We start from the raw sequence: 22,082 nt of genomic DNA, 5'->3' as shown, positions 1-22,082 counted from the left end.
AACTGCTAGTTAATTTCATCTATGCTAGCACTTAAAATTCTTCCTGGAGAATAAGACAGGCCAGATGTGGTGGTAAACCCTAGCACTTCTGAAAGCTGAGGATCAAGAGTTCAAGGCCAGCCTGGGCTACCTAGATCCTTAAGACAAAACCAAATGCCAACCATTTTTATAAATAAAGTTTTACTTTCTCAACCACACCCATTTGTTTGCATCCTTTGTAAACAGTCTAGTGAGACAGCACAGAGCTACCTGAAATATTCACCCTCTGATCCTTTAAGAAAGAATTAGGAGCTATGCTCTGAAACAGAATCTTACAAATTCAATGTAAAGTTGGGATCTGACAGAGCATGTCTTGGCATCTGGGATATAAATAAACTGAATTTTAAGTTTAAATTGTAGCACCAGATAGACTTGATTCATTTTTAATAGCAGGACTGAAATATTAAAGTACACTCCTTGATATTGACTTTCTTCTAGACCCTGAACATCTTTTTCTTAATAACTTTCTGGATTATCTTTCTGTGCCTGAGTCTATTTTTTATTGTAAGTTAGAAATAATGTGTATACTTCTGATCCCTTTACCTTCTTCTAAAATGTACCACCTACCTACATACTAAGAGTTAGCATAAATGTTCTGAAGAGCACTTGTAACACACTTGAACTCCTTACTACATTTAATAATACAAAACTGAATGAATTATGAGTGCAAAGAAGACCTATTGTGCCTATAAACCTAAGAGAGCCAAGAATGGCAACTTGTGATTAAAATCTCAGCACTCCACTGGGTGAATCAGGGAGGAGTACAGGCCAGCTGGGAGTACATGGCAACCTGTCAAAACAAACAAACACCAGCCAAAAAGTCACTTAAAGGTAGTGGCGCACGCCTTTAATCCCAGCACTTGAGAGGCAGAGGCAGGCGGACTTCTGTGAGTTTGAAGCCAGCCTGGTCTACAAAGTGAGTTCCAGGACAGCTAGGGCTACACAGAGAAACCCTCTCTTGGGGGGGAGGAGGCGGCGGGGAATTAGTTGAATGATTTGGAAGACTAAAGAAAAGTTACTTTCAAAACAACACTAAAAAACAGCCAGTGGAACTATTCACCGAGAAAACTCTGAAGATGTGTTCAAATTTCTTGTCTTTCTTTACAGATTTGACTCTATACATTACAGACAAGGCAGTATGAGATGACGGACAAGAACTGTCCAACCAACACACTAGCAACTAAGAAGAGAGGCGCGATGGACAGCACATTAAGTAACCAGACACTTAACCTGTGTCAAGATGAAGCATCTGTGACATATAACGGCTAACAAAAGCACTCTCCATTTGACTTTTCTGAGAGGTCACAAAAACCTCAGATCACAATTTAATCTGAAGATTCAAACTGGTAGCATTTTTGGCACATGGCACACGAAAAGGCACAGAGGTTTTCTGAGGAGTCCTCTTTTTTCCTTGGCCTCAATGCCCATAAATACAATCCCCCACAAAAACTAAACTAAAAATAACTAAATCCTCAAAAAGGAAGACACCGTGCGCAAGCACAGACATGAACAGACTTAGTTAAGCAGGTACGAGCTACAGCCAAAGGGGCTGCAGGTACCAGAAGGGCTCCAGGAGGCTATGCTCAGTGTACTTAAGGAAATGGAAGAAATTCTAAAAACTGAAGATACGGGGGGGGGGGGGGGGGGGGAGCTGTAAAAAAAAAAATGACCAGAGAGACTTTAAAAATATTTTTTTGAAAAATTCAAGGTCTCATAAAACAAACTTTTTTTTTTTTCTGTAGGAGCTGAGGACAGAACCCAGGGCCTTGCACTTGCTAGGCAAGTGCTCTACCACTGAGCTAAGTCCCCAACCCCATAAAACAAACTTTTAAAATACAATATAAATATTTAACAATTTAGCACAGCTTGGAATAGATAAACTAGAGCCCCCAAACTGAAGAAATTATTCAAAATGTCTGAGGCAAAAAGAGATGGAATATACAAAAGAGAGGTAACAAGAAAATTAAGTAAGAAAATCTACTACACACCCAATTTGTGTCTTAGACAGGGTGAAAAGAGACTGGGTCTGAGGCAACAATGAAGAGACAATGTCTAAGATCTTTCCAAAATCAATGAAAATATTAACCACTGATTTAATAATAAGCTCACATAATCTGAATCTGGGTATAGCTGGAAAAAAAAACTACAAAATCCACATCACAGTGAAAATGATCAATATCAAAGTCAAAGAGAAAATTTTAAGAGCATCCAGAGAGGAAAGAGATTACAATCAGACGTGGCACAGAGACCGTCAGCTAACCTCTCACCCAAGGAGAAAGCCATATATATACATTAGGGTATCTCCATGTTCTGAGAGAAAAATAACTACCAATCTAGAATTACTAATATACACATAACATAAACCTTTTCAAGAATGAAGGACTGGGGGACAGCTCAGTGGTGGAGCATTATCTGGTATACATAGGACCCAGGACTGATCCTTTGTACAGTAAAAAAAATCATTGTAACAAGAACAAAACTGATATAAAACCATTAAAGCAACAACACCTGAGTTTGACACTGGAAAACCATTAGTAAGTTAAATGATAAAGACTATAGCTCATTCAGAAAGAAAATGAATCCAACAGCCACAAAGGCATATAAGTTGGGTGCAAGGTAGGAGATGGAATAAAAAAAGAAGTTGCAGTATTTAGAACGAGGCAAAGGAAAAATATTAGTTTTTGCCACTAATAGTTTAAGCACACATTTTTATAATTTCTAGAGTAACCACCAAAGAACAGAAACATTACATTAAAAAATGAAGTGTTAAAAAGTCAATCCATAGATCTAAGAAAAGGGAGGGAAAGGTAGGAGAGGTAGACTCAGGAGGGAGGCCAGGCAATTATAAAAGCAAATACTTGGATAGAAGTTCAAATACATCAATAATCACAACAAATATAAATGGACTAAATTTATATTTATAAACAAGACAGAACTAGGAGTCATCAACAGTGGTCATTGTAAATGTCTACAAAGGCTACCTGGCCCTTTCAAAGAACTGAAGACTAGTATGATATACAGGCTTTCTAATGGATCTGAACAATACACAAACCCAGTGCTAAAATAAATGACTGAAAAACTTAAAAAGACATAATTTTTTTTCTTGAGTATTAAGACGGCTTTCTCTCACCTTGTCTATCATTTGGAACCACTTGCAAATACTTACTGGTAACTGCAGAAAATCCTCAAAAGGTCTTCCGTACGGAATTCTTGAGGAAAATCATAAATTTCAATGACATGTGGGAATTCACATTCACTGAGGTCAATATCAGGAAGTTCATGGCTGTAATAATCAAATCTAGGCTCCTGGATGCTTTTTCTGTTCTTCATATTCCCTGATAACTAGAGAGCAATAAACACAGTAAAGTGCCTACTAACGGGAAATCAAGGCATTATAAAAATATCCTTCCATGTATAAACAATCCTGCTCCCATCTCCATGTTCCTATTCCTTAACTTTTGGCACTATTTCTGTATTAGTGGTGTTTGTGAACACAATAATGGCTAGATGTTTGCTACCAACTTTATAATCATACATGTGGAATGTGGAGAAAGTATGAAAATCTCAGCAGAGAAGCAAGGCATCAAACTTAACTTGTTTCTATCAATTATCATGGGAGAGAATATAGACTTATCAGGAGTGTGTGGAGTAGCTCAGTGACACAGCACCTGTCTAGCACATGCAAGGCCCCAGGGTACACTGCTGCAGGGAGTGGCTGAAGGAAGGAAGGATGGATGAATATAATGAGTTACAAATGGCACATCCTAGAAACTGAGAGACAACAGCTGAAGAGAAGAATTAACATTTGTTTTAACCCCGCTCACTGTTCAGGCCCATCTCAATTTCTTTTCTGGAAGTGAACAAAAATAAAGTTTTAAGGGTGAAAAACTTTTAGTTCACCTTTTGTTGTATATTAAAAAGTGAAGAGAAAGCTTACATAGGAATTTGTTAAGACAAATATAAATAGCATAAGCAGTTATACTCAAGGTCCCTAATATAAGAGCTACCTAAGGCTCCAAAAGAATTAATAGTAATGAAACTGCTGTTAAAAAGAAAACTCAAAAACCCTTTAAGGCTATTACCTCCCCACACTGGCAGCAACAGGAAAAGGGGAAATGGCAGCAAAGCCATGGCATCATGGTGTCACCAGGTCTTGCAGGAACCTGTGATCCAAAGTGCAGCCAGGGCCATCAAGCACTCCCTCTTTGATGGTATACTTCCTTCACCATCATCTTCACTACCATCATAGAAAGGAAGGGAGGGAGGGAGAGAGGGAGAGCATTTACAATGTCAAAGATACATATCCTCTCTTTGGAGAAGTGCAAAATAGATTTAATCAAATTATTGGGGAGGGAGGAAAAGGAAGGTAATTTAGAGATTATTCTTGTGCCTCTACTTTCTACACTAAGTCCTGTTTTACATCTAAAAACATGGGGAAAATAACAATACCTCCGCCTCAGAGTCAGACAAGTAAAGTAAATGAGATGTGGTAGATGCTTGGCACACTGCTTGGCACACAAACACTATAAGGAGAAAACAAACACAACCCACTTTTACAGGCTAGGCACCATGGTAGCTCTAATGTGTTTCAACAGAGAGCAAGAAAAGGCTGTCCCTGCAACTGCACCAACCGAGCCATATATCAGTTTTTCCTGGGTATACAAGAAATCTAAGTTTGTCCCTGTTAGGTTTCAAACCTGGGACAAAAGGCTGAGGTGCCTATTTAACATATCAAAACAGACATCAGCCACCAGGTTCTCCCTGCATCCCTGAGCTCCTACCTGTTACAGGGCCCTCTGGGCGAGCACACCAGCCCCCTACCCTAAGCTTCCCCAGCCAATGGGCTGGGCTGCCCTGCCCTATACAATCCAACCCTTTTGGTGATTTGCAATCTTTAGATCTCCTGGCTGTGTATCTGGTCCCATTCTCCCCCACTCCCCACTTTCCGCACATGGCTCAAGGTCAGGTTCATTCTATACTCTCCCAGATGACCCTGCCTCTAGCTATGCTCTCCCACATATATTCAACAAACCTTCCCCTCCACCATATGCCAAGGAGCAGTCATGTCCTTTCCTTTCTTTTTATTTCCTTTTTTTTTTTTTCCCAACTCAGTCCTCAATCCACAAGCACAGGGGCAGCTCTCCTCTCTGCATACAGACTGTGGCAGGAAGTCATCACAAGCAGGCGAGATGATACTAGTAGTGTAACACCCCACAGACCCTAGAATTCTGCAGTCATTTAGAAACCAAGCCTATGTACCAAGAAGTACACTGTGATTACCAGAACTATATATTTAGTTTTTAAATCAGCAAATTAGAAGACTACAACTATGTTTTTCAAAATCACTCCCATTATTTGGGGCCCATTGTATTCACTAGAAATTTGAAGATCAGCTTGCTCATTTCTGTAAAAGTAGGCATCAGATGTTGTTCAATTTGGAAAGTTATCTTAGTATTGCTTTCCAACAGATGAAAATGGGATATATTTTGAAATTTATTATAATTATTTATTTTATGTGTACATGTACAAGTGTAGGCTCCTGAAAGAGGGATCAGACGACAACCTTGCAATAGCTAGTTCCCTAATGCAAGAAATCCACAGTCTGTTTAAAGGGCAAAGAGTTTATTAAGGGGGAAAACTCACTGTACAGAACAGAACAGATACAGGTTCTGAAGGCTGTTCTTGCAGCCTGGATCGTCTTGCATCCAAGTCCACTATGGAGCAAGGAGTGGCCAATGCCTATGTGCCTCAGGTGTTAAGGGTCACCGAGAGGCCACACCCCAGGGGCATGTACTTCAAGGTCATAGGCAGGTGGAATAGTAACCTGCTGCCTCTCTAGGGGCAATGCTTCAGGGTCATAGACAGAACAGCTCCCTCTTTCCATCACACAGGCCCCAGGAAAAACTCAGGTCACAGGCCTGCTGGAGGCACCTTTATTCAAAGAGTCATCTCAAAGGCCCCATTTGGAGTTTTAGAGTACCAGTTTGATAGATACTTCTTTTGCTAAACTTAGTCCTAAATACTTTCTTTGTGATGCTACTGTAATGTAATTGCTTTTTTCATTTCATTCTATAATTGCTGGCACTGACATTTTTATTTACTTTACAAAAGCTAAACAAAGCACTGTGTATTTGTACATTTACAATTAGGGTTAAATAAGGTATTGTGAGAAGTAAAATACAGACTATAAAGTATCTTTGAAAACAGAAATCCTATGAACTGATTATCAGGATAGTTTGGTAAGAAAAATTGACTAAAATTCTTTGTTCTAACCTAGTGAGGAAAACTGAATTTGTATACCTACTCTTCAATTACTGAGCACTCTGGCTTCTGAGACTAAAAACCTAGTGTTAATAATAATAATAATAATAATAATAATAATAATAATAATAAATAATAATAACCCCATGTAATGGTTAATATTGATTGTCAGCATGACAGAATCTAGAATCAACTAAGCGACAAGGTTTGGGGTACACCTGTGAGAAATTATCTACATTATGGTGAGGTAGAAAGAATGGGCAGGACCATTCTACCAGCCTGGGTTCTGACCCAAATAAAAAGGAGAAAGCAAGCTGAGCAGGAGCATTCATAGCTCCCTTTTTCCAGGCTGCAGATGTGATGTGACCAGCTTACTTCCTGGTAAAATAGACTGTAACCTGGAACTGTGAGCAAAAGTAAACTCCTTTTACCAAGAGCATGTCACTGCAGCAGTGTCAAGACAAGTAACTAATACACCCCATAATTCTTACTCAACACTTCATGACCATCAGATACAAAGTCTATAAACTGCACACCCCTGATCAGTTTTTCCATTAACACAGATTCCATCCTCACCAAGAATTACAGACCTTCCATAAAAACAATGTCTATTTCCCTCATGCTTTGGGTACTACTTAGAGCTGTTTACATGTCTATTCATAACACCCGTGTGTGTGTGTGTGTGTGTGTGTGTGTGTGTGTGTGTGTGTGTGTGTGTAAGAGAGAGAGGAGAGAGGGAGGAGAGAAGGAGGGGGAGAGAGATGGGGACAGAGAGGGGAAGGAAGGGAGGGAGGGAGGGAGGGAGATAGAGAGATGGGAGGATAAACTGTTAATGCTCTCTCTCCTGAGAATCTCAGCAAAGCAGCAAAGTATTGAAAGGAACTGGCAAGCTAGAAGGAGAGACACACATGGGACATAAAAGAGGGAAATGCACAGAAAATAAAAGAGTATAAAGATGGAAGAACCAAAGCAAGATTGTGAAGGTAGGACCGCTAACATAGAGGGATCAGTTAGACACACAGTACAGAGCTTTAGGGACATCTGATCACACTGTGAACAATGAGTCTGCAGTCATGTTAAATAAAATTAACCTTGGGTTAGGAAGCTGCATTAGCAACTCCTTGACAGAAAGTAATCATAGAGCATCAGAGGGCATCTGGGAGAGACAGACACAGGAAGCAGTAGGGTGGGGTTTGGAGTGGCGCAGCCTTTTCTGGTTTAGGGAAGGAAAAGCATGTGTCTTTTGGAGACACCTGCAAGAAGAGAAAGTTAGCTAATTGCAACCCAGCCTCTTTCTGAGCCAGAAGGTTTGTATCCTAGTCCTTGAACCTTGAGTCTTATTTATAAACAGAACAATAGAGAACATATACTTATACTGATGAACTAGGTACTGCTGTGGATATCGCTCTGTATAAATAAAATGCTGATTGACCAGTAGCCAGGCAGGAAGTATAGGCAGGACAAGCAGAGAAGAGAATTCTGGGGACAGGAAGGCTGAGTCAGAGAGACACTGCCAGCCGCCATGATGAGAAGAAACATGTTAAGATACTGGTAAACCATGAGCCACATGGCAACTTATAGATTTATAGAAATGGGTTAATTTAGGATAGAAGAACTAGATAACAAGAAGCCTGCCATGGCCAAACAGTTTGCAAGCAAAATAAGTCTCTGTGTGTTTACTTGGTTGGTTCTAAGTGGCTGCGGGACTGGCAGGTGAGAGAGATTTGTCCTGACTGTGGGCCAGGCAGGACCAGGTAAACTAACTACAAGGTACCTTTGAGGCAGACCTAGACTGTCTGATATAGTACCTGCACATGACATGAGGCTATGGGGTACCTGAAATACAGCTAGTTCACATAAGATGAGCTTTAAGTATAAAGTACGTAGCAAGTTTCAAAGATTTAATACAAAAACAGAACGTAAAATATAATTTATGATTTCTTACACTAATCACATGTTGAAATGGTATTCTGGACATATTATATTGAAGTATATAGATTATAACTGCTTGTTCTTATTTTTTCTAATATGACTAGTAGAAAATTCAAACTTATTGCCAGGTGTGGTGGCACAGCCCTTTAATCCTCAAACTCTAGAAGTAGTGGATCTCTTTGAGTTTTCAGCCAGCCTGGTCTTCATAGCGATTCCAGGACAGCCAGGGCTTTACAATGAGAATGTCTCAGGGGGAGAGGGAGGGAGGGAGAGAGGGAGGAGGAAAGGAACACACATGGCTCATATTTCTATTGCAGACAACTAATCTTAAGTGTTACAGGTTCTGGGGCAATATTTCCTAAAGTCAATATGAAATATTTATATTGTAAGACTCACTTTTTTATGGATAAGTAATGTTTGATTTAAAAAAAGGAGATGGGAGTTTTATAATTTAATTCATTTTAATGCATCTACAGCAGACCAAAGGGAAGTTTGCAAAGGACTCTGGGCAAGTGATTTTAAGTTATTATAATGTGTATGTGTGATGTGTATACAGGGGTATGTGCCACAGTAGACAAGTGGAAGAAATCAAAGGAGAACTCTGTGCAATCTATTCTTCCTTTGACCTTTACATGTATTTTGTGGATCAAACTCAGGGCAGGTTGCCACATTTACATGGCAGGCGCTTTTACCTGCTAAGTAACCAGACACAAACATTTGAAGACTTTTTTTGTTTTGCTGCTTAGAAAGCATAGGTGAAACCAGAATATTCCTTCATTATTCAACTTGATTCCACAAACTATTCAACTAGTTAACTTCTTCAAAGTATGGTCTTGAAGATTCTTACTGCCCTGGTAATCTAGCCAGCTCTACAAAATATAGCTTATCTTATTGTGACATAATCATCCAAATCTATTTACAGAAGATTTTCTAAAAATAGGAGAATGGTGAGAAGTAAAAAAAAAAAAAATCCACGGGCTCTTTAATTCTTCATTGTTTAAAATACAAGAGGGAAATAAAAAGATTTGATTTATTCTCTATAGATAAAAAATTAAAATATGCTACATTATTTTGGGAGAGTTATCTACATCTCTGTCAGATGGGCTATTATTATCCCAAATTCTTTGTGCAGACAGAGAATTATATCACAAAGATACTAAAAGGATATCCCTATGGTTACAAATCAGATTACTGACAAAGTCTGAATCATAATTCCAGTCACCTGGCTGCTAATCTAGCTTTTCATCCAATAACAGAGTAAAGCGGCCTTACAATAAATGGAAGCAGAAGTGTTCAGTGCATCACTCTTCTGTATTAAGGATTTATGGGTACATCTGTTGTAGGTGAGAAGAAGGAAGTATCAATGGCAAAGTTGGAAAGATAACAGCGGCTTTCATTGCACACCTATATTCTAATAGGCTACAGAGTAATTAAAAAAAAAAAACATTGTCCGTGATAAGCAGAATAACAGCCTCTTAAATATGTTCACACCCTGATTCTTGAAACCTGTAAAAACACCACACAGCATGTGAATTAAGGTAGCAGACCCAGATGGCCGAATCAGCTGACCTTAAAATAGTAAGATTATCTTGGTGGGTCCAGTGCAATAATAAGCATCTCCAAAAGCTGAAGACCTCACAGAAAAGAATCAGTGAGTAGACTTGCCTGGCCACTGCTAGCTTTGCAAACAGAAATGAGGCCATAAACCAGGGAATGCAGGGCAGCCTCTGGTACTGAAAAGTGTTTTTAAAAATAAAATAAATCACCCCCCTTACAGCTTCCATAAGAGATCACAGCCTTGCCAATACCCGGATCTAGTCCAGAGGTGCTCTATCTTGGGACTTCTGATCCCAAGAACTGTAAGAATATTATTTAGGTTGTTGTAAGCCACTGAGTCTCTCGCCACTTATTACAGTAGCAGTATACTATATGCTATATGTTTGCTAATGTATATCAAATATATTACTTTTTCTTTGCCTCACGTCACCAAACAGATATGACACATCCCAACCAAGGAGTATGTTTTGAAGGCCTACAGAGTGCACAGCTTCCTTCTACTATTCTGAGCACTGATTAGGATGTAACTTTGTATCTGTCCTTTGCACATGTCAAAGTAGCGTTCTCCATGGACCTATTCAAATACTGCCCATACTGTGAATATTCCCTAAACACCCCATGGGTCACTCATATTGTCCTCTGTGCATCTAACTTCACCCACACTTTCATAGTATTCACTACACAGCACTTTGTACCATGGCTAGACCTTTCTTTTTCTAATTCTATCCTAACCCCCAAATTATCCATCGGGCCTCCAAATGTGTAGATGATCATTTATCGACTCTAGCACCAGAGAACAAATGGAAGCTCTAGTACCCGCCTATAAATTTAGCACATGACTCACTTAGCACATGAAAATACAGCAAAAAGGAACCAAGTGATGTGCCAACTGTCATGAGTCAGTACCTGCTTCCTATTCAGACAGCACAGACAGGTGAACATGGTGGGCTGACCTTGGCATTCTTGGAAATCTGTTATACAGATATACTAACAGTCGAAACACATAGTGGGTTGCATGTACAGTTGAGAGAAAAACTGGAGGGTTTCTCCTCTTTCCCACAGGCTTCTAAGAACAGATGAGGAGATACCACTGATAAAGTAGAATGGTAAGAGTAACCAGTTGAATGGAATAGAAAAAAAAAAAATAAGTCAAAGGAAGAATGCTAACAGGTTTCAACCTGTTCAAATTAGTCCTCAAGTACTGCTATGATACTCAATGACAACAATTGTCCAAGAAACTTAAGAAAACATTAAGCTAGCAAAATTGACATTCATTGTCATTTTGCTTCTGAATTTGAACCCAAAACAATTTTTCCTTATGCTACTTTGAGTTACCCAGAGTCTTGCATCATATGCACAGCTGGTCTACCACCACACACATTACCTTGCTTCTACTTCAGAGGGTATTATCCTTGCAGGCAAGAGACATGTATTTCTGACATTTGACAGCAGACTCAGACCCACTGCTTTAAGAAGAAAGCTAACCTTAATCCAAGCAAGCAGTATAATATAATAGCATGAAGGATTAGCTACTTAGTCTCGATGTTTAATCTGGTATCCAGTATGCCTGGCATCTTTTTCCTTAATCATTTCAGCCTTTGGCCAATCTATACAAAGCTCTGTATAAGATTACCGAGAAGGACTCACATTCACTCTGTCTTAATTCTAGGTTTCATACAAATCTCCATCTTCCCACACACCAGAGTTACCACAAGAAAACAAAGTCTGGATATGAATATAGTTAGACTATCCAATACCATTTCTGCAGTCAGAACTACAGCTGGTCACTCCTTTCTTACACCTAGCAACAGAGTAGCCCACCAATAGTTTTTGATACAAATTATAACATTAATTAAGATCCAAGTGTATGCAAGGTTGAATTTTCCTAAAGTATGCTTTGTCTTTAACTAACCTTCCAACATAAATGGATCTTTAATTCTGGAGAAGTTGTTGTCTGTTTATTTCTGACAAGGGCAAAGAAGTAGATTCTTTGCCAACTCCCGCCTCTCCTCTCTGCCAGTGTCCTTGAACATATAATGAACTGAATGGAATAAACATTGTGAGTCAGGTCACTATCACATCTCCATCTGCCCCAGCCACACAGACATCATACAGAGTTTGATGAACAGAGCACACTCAAGCACAGAACCAGGAGCACCAGGAATCTGGTGCTGCAGAAGGAAAGCCTCCTTCATGCTCAGAATTAAAGTGTTAATGGTGTGTACATCACTCAACAAATCTAACAACACTCAGAAGGGAGTTTTTTTAATTTTAGGAATCGCCAGGTTTAAAACAACAACAGCAATGCAAAGGGATCTACTTAATGTCCCCTCTTTGTGTGACCCAGGGGACTCTAGTCATCATGCACTAACAGACTGAACAAGGCAGATGATTCAATCAAGTGCACCTTTGCATGGCCCATGTGATCACAACAGAACACACAACAACTGGAAGATGTCTCTACAAATTCCCAGGTAGTCAATAACCTATCAGTTCAGAAAGTTTTATAAAAATACAAAATATAAAATCTGTTAAGATGAGTTGGAACTAATAAAAAAAATTGTAAAAATAGAAACAGTAATAAAAAATGGAAAGTATATGCTTTAGTCATTTTTTCTGTAAATCTAAAATTGTAGAAAAATAATACATACATTAAAAGAAACAGGAGAAAGAAGTTAGGGACTCAGAATAATATGGAAGAAAGATCTATACTCTTTTTCTTAACTTCACGGCTCACCAACAGGGAACTGTTATTAACCAGTTCAGCCCTAGGAGATCTAGTCTGTCTAGAGTGTGTGTCATTTAGACAATCAAATAACATAAGTATATCTCTTGTGTTGCTGTTTTAGTCATTGATTTAAATTAATTATCCTTCAGATTGCTATGTGGCTATATATATGATCAAATAATCACATATTTTCTCTCTAAATAAAATATGAGCAATTTTAGGACATAGCCAGCATACAGTACAATGCTTTTAACATAACATTAAAAATAATATCTTGCTATTTGCAATTTAGTGTCTGGTGGTTTGAAGGAAAATGGCCACCAAAGGAAGTGGCATTAGGAGGTGTGGCCTTGTTGGAGTAGGTGTGGTCTTGTTGGAGGAAGTGTGTCACTGTGGAGGGCTTTGAGGTTTTATATATGCTTAAGATACCTCTCATTGTTTTAGTACACTTCCTGTTGCCTTCTGATCAAGATGTAGCCAGCACCATGGATGCCTGCATGTTGCCATGCTCCCTGTCATGATGATAACCTCTAAACTGAACCTCTAAACTGTGGCAGCCACATCAATTGAATGTTTTTCTTTATAAGAGTTGCTGTGGTCATGGTATCTCTTCACAGCAATAGAAATCCTAAACTAAGATAGTGTCAAAACTCCAAGTGTTCAATATTTGCTGTTCAACTGCTAAGTGATGAGAATACAATACCAACCAATTAAAAGCGTAGTCTCTGAAAGCTGCAGTATAAAGGGTTTTCCTCCCTCTGTATTTCATACATGCTCTAAGTGGCTGAACTCTAAGGTTTTTTTTCCTTTCTATCTTGGGTTCTCCACTTAAAAACAGACAACATTTTTATAGCAGACTATAGGGAGACAGAGGATGCCAGAATGCTGATTAATATAGTGAGTGGAAGTGGGTGCAATTCCTTACTTTGGTCCCCAATTCTCAGGGTTATACAAGGTTAGTGGCTTTCTGTAAACAAAAAAACTAAAATGAAAGACTATCTATTTATTTCTATGCAAAAACTCAAAGACCAGGTATGGCCAATGGAGGTGACCAATGCCAACATCCATTAACATCATTAGTGCTATACTGTTGGTATCTCACCTGCCCTTCTACCAATAAGTTTGCTGGCCATAAGAGGAGGCAGCAGGGACCATGGATGTTTTGTTGTTGTTGTTTTCCCTGGGAAATAGTTAATTACTTAGAGAGATAAAAGAGGTCATGCCAAGATTCTCTCCTTTATCAGTTACCAGTTTAAATTTCTGGGCATCCAATATCCTGGCTTTAGAAGATAAAATGTAGTTGCCAGGCCATTAAAGGTAGTGCATATCTTTAATCCCAGCACTCAGGAGGCAAGTTCCAGGGCAGTCAGGGCTACACAGAGAGACTCTGTCTTAAAAAATAAATAAACAAATTAATTAAAATTAAAATAGAAGATGAAATGTGATCTTTGACAATGCATCAAGGGTTGCAGTTCTAGGAGCTCTTATGACTTCACTATGTTCTATTTTCTTTTGACCAGTTCTAGAGGTTCAAATGTAACTTATCAATGTTTGCCATACCCTACTTTACAGCACATCTTCCTGCCTATTAGAAACATTAGATATGCTTCTATGTCTAGCCCTTATCAACAAATAAATAGGCCAACTGGGAAAAAAGCCAAAGCCTTCTGCTGGAAAACTTTCAAGGTAGATAAAGCACTCTAGTTCTGCATTTAATTAAGTATGTTTGAGTAATATAAATAATAAACTAAGAGCAAAAGTCACCAAAGGGCTATTATATTATTAGATTTGTGGTAGGGTTGGGTCTACTGCATTCACAGCCCATCAGATTCCTTCTATTGCACCCATCCTCATCTCTTAACCTAGCCCCACTCCTCCTTAAGTACTGCCAAATACACACAGGCACTAGCTCTCTTCGTCTTGAAGCACTACATACTCCATTTTCTCAGCATTCCCAGCCTTCAGTCATCCAGCATCCTCTCACTGTTACCATGCTTCTCAAAACACTTGACTGCTGCCTACATTCTTTGCACCTAGATGGAAAAGACCAAGTTGCATGCATGAATCCCCTCTTCCAAAACACAAATGAAATTGAAATCCCTAAGAATCTGAGTCCTCACAACAAAAGTGTCTTGAAAGTGAATAGAGGCCAAGCTAAAAAAAGACAGCACATCAATTCTAACTGGTCATTTCCACCTTTCAGTAGATAGTTAAGCACCACCATGTGTACACAGATGCTTTTTGCAAGAAGTTATTCTTTCTCTCCTAGTCTCAAGTCGGTCTTCTGTCCACTCCTACAACAGTTTCCTTTCTCTGACTAAGATCCTTTCCCAATGATCTGAACCTTACAAATCTGCCGCCCCCATTCATCTAATTCCTCTATTAGTATTTCTTAGCCTGAGTTGGGCCTCAAACTCCTGTTTGATAGTAATTTTATAACTACCACTAACAATAGTTCCCCAGTCACATTCTGACAGACATTTAAGGCAAATATTGTAAAACTTTACTATTGGTAACTATGGGGGTCCAGCCCCTCGATAGTCCCCCCCAAGAGTCCGGGAAGAATCTACAACCAGTTGATAATTTAATCTTTGATGATAAGAAATGAATCTACACACACTAAACTCCTTAGTCCATCCACTTTATTATTCTGTGTCAGTCTCTCTCTTCACAGCTTCTATTCTGCTCTCATGCCTGGCTCCTCTCTTGCCTGATTTCTCTCGACATTTACCTGCGGTCCCTCTGAGTTCTAATTTAATTCTCTCATCTTAGTTCTGCCCCATCTAGGTTCTCATCCATCTAGTTCCTTCCCATCTTAGCTCCTCTCTCAACTCCTTCTCTCTCATCTTGTTCTTCCTCATCTTGTTCTTCCCCATCTAGCTCTTCATCTTCCATCTTGTTCCTCTAGTACTCTCTTCTAGTCCTTCAATCCAGTTCTTACCCATCTAGTTCTTCTGTTCTCTTTTCTCTTCTCCATCTCGCCCTCAAGTTCTCTCTCAAATTCCTCCTCTGAATCTCCTTATACCCCTCAGTTCTTCCTTCCCTAGTTCTCTAGGGTATCCAGTAATAAACCCAAGCAATAGCAATCCTCCCCTTCCAGCCAGGTCACCAAGCTTGAATTCCTACAGGGTCATAAAGGCAGGTAAGAATTTTCCTCAGGCAGTGACTGTCAGGACTTCTTTTACAACCCAAAGGGGGAGTGGTTAAAGGAGAAGGTCAACTGAGTTGGTATATCCGAAAAAGGGAATTTGTGTGCTCAGTCTACATTCCTAGAAGTGGTTAGGTAAGAAGTTAGGAGTCTACAATGTTAGTAATAGAAAAGGAGGGTCTCACATTGCACAAGAAATAAAGCTATCTCCCTGATCTAGGGAACAGGTGTCGTTTCCACAAGGGTATTACCTTAGTTCAGGAGATCCGTTTAGCCTTGGATGCTTGATAGGTATTTTAGATAAATAAACACACTGTTAGGAATTCATGGAGGCACACAAGAAAATCATTATAGGAACCAGCTAATATATATACAAAAGCTAAAATATCACCAAGACTTCTTAAGTCATGGCTTGACCTTCGGAAAAGTCCATGACTTTTCCAAGTAGTAGCTTTAGTGATAGTAGCTGAGTTCCATTACATTTTCCTGCAGCTTGCAGCACTTTGCATGTTTCAGAATCACTTGAAAAAGTTAACAGATAAGTTGTTGGACTACAGAATATGCAATTCTTAGAAGTTCCCAGATGATACTTATCCTGCTGGTCCAAATATCATACTCTAGGAACCACTTACCGCCTCTGTGAATCTGACGAAGGAAAGCAATGAAGAAATGTACTGGATATATGCAATTCTGATGTAAATTCCAAAGGTTCATGGATTTCACTCATAACTACTCTCCCTTTCTGTATTTCATTCTAAGGAATGTTTGTTGACGATGTCTCCTGATTTGGTATCAGGAAGCACTCATTATAGCAATAATGAGACCTAGTATAAACACCCAAGAATGAGGGAGGACAGCTTGACAGTGGGGACTAAGTCCTGTCCAGTGTGCTGCTCTCTTCAGTCTTGGGTTCTCTTTCACAGTGTGTGCTAGTTTTCTTTTTTTTTTTTTTTTCTTTTTTTTTTTTGAGCTGAGGATCGAACCCGGGCCTTGTGCTTGCTAGGCACTGAGCTAAATCCCCACCCAACCCGTGTGCTATTTTTCAATACACCTGATTTAATTCTTAGAAACAAGAAACTCATCATTTAGCATTTAAAAGGCTCTTCAGTGGCTCAAACAAAACCTTTCAGGTGAAGACACGGTCTGTTAGAAAGAACATGAATGTAAATGACAGCTTCAATTGTCAATGACAGAACAGGACCAAAATCCTGTTGTAATCAGGATAACAACCTGGGGAGTTCATAAACTAACCACTCCTCCCTTCTAGACCAAGGCCATGTGAACCCATAATAAGAGAGAGAAACGGTTCTCTATTTAAAAGCAGTGGCTCTAATTTGTAATAAAGAATTTAAATGGCAGAGAGAATAAATGTTAAAATATGAAAATGACTGGAGCTCAAGAATTTGTACAATGCATTCAAGTCATACATTTTGTATTTATGAATTCTAACTCATAGAATTCACATCCTTATTCACTTATAGGTCCTTATATGTACTCAGTAGTCATTTATTCAATTGATCTCAGTATTGACTGTAAAAATGTCATATTCTTTCATTTTCATTCTTCTCTACTTCCTTTACAGTTTTCAACATTCCAAAATTTACTAAAAAGTAAAAATGAATGATTAAGTTATAAAATTATTTCCCTCCCCCAAATGGCTTATGTAAAAATACATGTTGTCAACACAGAAAAACATTTTTGAAGTTTCCTCTCAATGAGCAGTCAGAATTCATTAAATTAATATCTAATCTATTCAGTATGACATCTCTTAGAACTTAGCAATTACAGACACAGCAGGATTATGTATGTTTTAACTTTTCCATATCTACCAGACAGTCTTTTCTCAATGTATAATCCTGTCAAGCTATTGCAAGAACTTAAATTGAATGTGAGAAAGTGAATGAATGTATACAATATCTATCAGAAGTACTTCCAAATCTAGATTTCCTAAGTTTATAAACTGTCTAAATATCAAGGAATTTCAACTGAGCATACCTCTTGCAGAAGACGTGGATCTACACAGTCACCATCATCATTAAACATAGATTCCCAGCTTTCCTCCACAGCAATACTTCCTTGAATGTGCGAAGTGTCTGTGGTTTGTAGCTCTCCGGGTGTTTCCACAGATGAATCTCTCTCAGAAAATGATAGGCCACACACTGTATTCTCTGAGTCATCTTCTTCTTTTGTTTTAAACTCTTCAGCAGTTCTTAGTTCGTGCAATGCCTCTGTTATCTCCTCAGTACTATTCAGATCACTGCCCAAGGCACTCTCTGAAAGGACTTCTGTCCCACTTGACACACTCAGTTCGGAGTCTGAACAAGTGGTACAATTACCATCAGCAATCTTCTTTATGGGTAAAGAGGAAGCACAACCTGACACACTCTCTATCAACTTTCCTGTTGACTCTGTAAAACTAGATGCCATACTCTCAGCATAAATATCTGAGCAAGCAGTTCGGCTGCTAACGTTTTCTGAGTCGTTCTCACTTTTAACCGCATCAAGAAGGGCTTTTACATCTGCACTCCTTTCCAGATAATCTGGGAAATGACTCGTATTGCTACTACTCTCATCAGATTCTCTAACTGCAACCATACAAGGGCTGCCTGCAGTTACGTGAGCACAAAGTGCACCTGCAATGTCCTCCAAACATGCCTCGCTGGCAGTGTCACACACATTCTGAAATCCATCGCCTGTGTCTGTTTCACAAGCAAGGGCAGCTGTGTCAGAAGGTTCATACTCTACACATAACTCATCAGCAGAGTTGTCACTCTCACATTCTCCAGTCACTGTTGGATCAATAATGCCATTTGTGCTCTCTAATTTGCTAACTACAGCCATTTTAAGAGAACTGCTACCCATAGTCTCAGGAATAGAATCTACACCTTTCTGACCCAAGACAGACTCTGCAGAGTTGACTGTATCCTCGCTCTCAACTTCAAAGTCTATTAAAGATGGCTCAATGTCCTCATCTGGACCTCCAGGAACAGAAACTGCAGAGCTGCTCCCCGGACTGTGCTTTGACACTCCATCTGACGTTTCCACACCGGGTGGTGCACTTTCAGGATCAGAACTTAGTGTTACTGGTATAACCATACCCTCTGGTTTCAACAGAGCGGTAACAACTTGAGGAAACTGGGACACTAGCTCCATAACTTTGGCCTCCGTTTCAATTCTGCTTTCCAACTTTCTATTTACAAAAGTTTCTCCACTACAATCACAAAGCCCCATGTTCTGGAATGATCTGTTTAGAACCTGAGCACCACTGACTTCTGAGTAAGACTTTGACAGAAGCACCTCCTGGTGTCCCGTCACTCCTGCAGTCGGAATTTCCTTTGGTTCAAAAAGTCTTTGTAGAGGTATATTAGATATAATTCCAGCACGGGGGGCTTCTTGAGATGAGGCTTCTCTGGATTCTTCACTTCCTCTCTTAGCACAAGCTTTATCTTTATTCTTTTTTTGAAGACAGCTGTCTTTCCTCAATTTTGATGAAGATCTCTTTCCTTCCTTACAGTCACACTCCTTTCTATGAGAACGGCCACTTAGTCTCTGAGACTCAGGGTTATTTCCAGAGATCTTCTGGGGAAGACAACCTTCTTTTTGTTCTTTCACCACAAAGGCAGGAGGCCGACAGCTTTCTTCCTTGTCACCTGCCTTGAGAAGTGCTGTGCCCCTTCGAGCTTTAGGTACATAAAGTGCCATGTCAGGCCTTTTGGTTCGAACTCTGCATCTCTCTGCTTCTTGCTGCATGGCACCACTTCAATCTGAAAGAAACTGGAAGATTTAATAATAAAAACTAAGTATAATGTATTGATTCAAGAAAAATTTAAAGAATGGGAAGAGGGTCTACTAATCTGTTCCACAGCAATCACCAACATTAAAAAAAAAAGTAAAATCTGTCATAAAATACTTAATGCAATCATGCATGTAACTAAGGAAAATAGATCCTCAAAGCCCCATGAGGTCAGACTTTATCAAAACACCCTTTTGAGAGTCTGCCAATGCCTATTGAACTAAGAGAGCCTTCATTCAGTAACTGATGGAAGCAGATACAGAGATCCACAGCTAAGCACCAGGCTGAGCTCCAAAAGTCCAGTCGAAGAGAGGGAAGAGGGATTCTATGAGCAAGGGGCATCAAGATCATGATGGGGAAACCTACAGAGACAATTAAACCAAATTAGCAGGAACTCATGAACCGTGGACCAATAGCTGTAGAGCCTCCAAGGGAGCCAGTCCATAGGGCTGGAGTAGGCCTATGCATGGCAAGACAGTTGTGTAGCTTGATCTACTTAAAGGGCCCCCTGACAGTAGGATCAGGATCCATCCCTGGTGCATGAGCGGGCTTTTTGGAGCCCACTACCTATACTGGGATACCTTGCACAGCCTTGGTGCAGGGGGAGAGGCTTGGACCGGCCTCAGTTGAGTCTATCAGGCTCTGCTGACTCCCCATGGGAGGCCTTGCCTTGGGGGAAGTGGGATTGGGGGGTGGGCTGGGAGAGAAGGCTGGGGGGGGGGGGGAGGAGAGAGGAGAGGGGGACCTGTGGTTGTTATGTAAAATGAATAGAAAATTTCTTAATAAAACAACAACAAAAACCACCCTTTCTTTGGATCTTCAAAACCACTTACCCTACCTTTTAAGTTTTCTCCTTTTAAAAAAGTAATTTGTCTTAGCTTGAATTTAAAAACAGATTGCGTGAATGTGATGGCTACTATGTCCTCATAAAGAATAGCCATCTCCATGTTCTAAAGCTTAGACTTCTGCTATGAAGAGTATTTTCAAGGAGGATCTCAAAAAGCCACAACTGCCAGCATAAATACACACGCACACATTCACATACAGAGCAAAGTGTGACAGCTATACAATGAAGCAACTGATTGAGGAATTCTTCCTAGAAAATGATACATTTGAATCATGATGTTGCTGAAAAAAAGAAAAAAAGGTAGGTGAAAAGAGAAGGGTACTGAATTACCCTGGTCTAAACATTAAACATTTGTGCTTATGCGTGCCTGTGTGCATATTTGTGTGTGTGTGTGTGTGTGTGTGTGTGTGTGTGTGTGTGTGTGTGTTTTACACCAAACTTTATAAATATACATATTCCTTTGTATCAACAAAACAAAAACACAATGTTAAATATATATATATTTTAAGTTTAAGTCAATCATCCCTAAACTAAAAAAACAAAATTTTAAAAACTTTCAGAGTGACATGTCAGCACTCAATATTGGGTTTTGGAGCTTTCAGAATTGTTCCTGGATTAGCAAATGTTCAGCCAGTAAGACAATATACCATCATTCTAGGAATAAACAAACAAATAACAACAAACAAACAACACAAAACCCACAAACCCCTGAAATCTGAAACACTTCTGCTGCAAAGCATTTCAGATAAAGGAAACCCAGCCTATAATTATTAGTCACTCTAGTGACCCACTCTGAGTTTTCTCTGCTTCCAGCAGTAATAAGATAGATCCAAGCAGGAAGAAGTGGGGTAGAGCATGGGAAAAACTATGATGAGCCAATTCACACTAATAATCCCTGACAACCTCCACCATGGCTTGTCAAAGAACAACAGAAATTTAGGAAAGAGTAAATAAACCTTTATCTAGTGCCACTAAATACAAGAAAACATGCTAGGCACATTGGATTATTCTGTTAATTTTCAAACTAGTCCTATGAAGTATAACAGTCTTAGGACAAAGAGAAAAAAGGTCTACATGACAAACCCATATACACCCTCTAATATACCATAACATATTATTTTAGGGGAGTGATATGAAGAAAGATGGAAAACCTGTTACTCCTGTTCATTCTGTTTCAGAATCCTAAAAAGTCATCTGATCCACAATATTCTTGCATCATTGATGACACTCTTGCATGGCAGGATTTGTTTATTGTTGTTGTTTGTTTGTTTGTTTAAGCCTAAAAAAACACCATGATCAAGTATCTCCAGTAATGTTCTTATTTCTGGGTTGCTTTTTTTTGTAAGATGACACAAAGTCTTACTATGTATCCTAGGCTGACCTAGAACTTGGTATATAGCCAAGGCTGACCTTGAATTCAAGATTCTCATGCTTTAGCTTCCCCAGTGAAACCTCCTTATACATTTAGCCTTTCATCTTCTACTAAAATATTTATTAGTACTTATTTAGTTAATTTTGTCTGTGTGTGCACACACACATGTGCATGCATGTATGTACTTGTGCACACGCACCATTGTGCCATGTGGTTCCTTGACAGAAATCGGTTCTCTCCTTGCATCATGCAAATCCTGGAACTTGAACTCTGATTGTCAAGCCCGGCAGCTAGCACCTTTTCTTGGTGAGCCACCTAGCTGAAGCCCCTTTGCTACTTTGAACTCTTACTATCTGGTCCAACACTGTTGATAGATTTTTCTATTATTCTGATTGTGGAATATAT

General features: G+C 39.4%; 1 protein-coding gene across 1 annotated transcript in view; it reads right to left on the bottom strand.

The window, feature by feature from the left end:
- The window catches only part of R3hcc1l (R3H domain and coiled-coil containing 1 like), an 87,223-nt gene that overhangs the window by 13,888 nt on the left and 51,253 nt on the right, over positions 1 to 22,082 (bottom strand). The window contains exons 2-3 of the mRNA XM_036175990.1: positions 17,661 to 19,439; positions 3,206 to 3,381 (exon numbers count right to left, since the gene is read on the bottom strand). Coding sequence (XP_036031883.1) covers positions 3,206 to 3,381; positions 17,661 to 19,415 — 1,931 coding nt within the window. The 5' untranslated portion in view covers positions 19,416 to 19,439. The remainder of the gene's footprint in view (positions 1 to 3,205; positions 3,382 to 17,660; positions 19,440 to 22,082) is intronic.

This window comes from Onychomys torridus, chromosome 1, assembly GCF_903995425.1.
Source record: "Onychomys torridus chromosome 1, mOncTor1.1, whole genome shotgun sequence".
NCBI classification, from domain to species: domain Eukaryota; kingdom Metazoa; phylum Chordata; class Mammalia; order Rodentia; family Cricetidae; genus Onychomys; species Onychomys torridus.
Note: the sequence above shows the minus strand (reverse complement) of the source record. Positions and strands in the feature narration are given on the sequence as shown.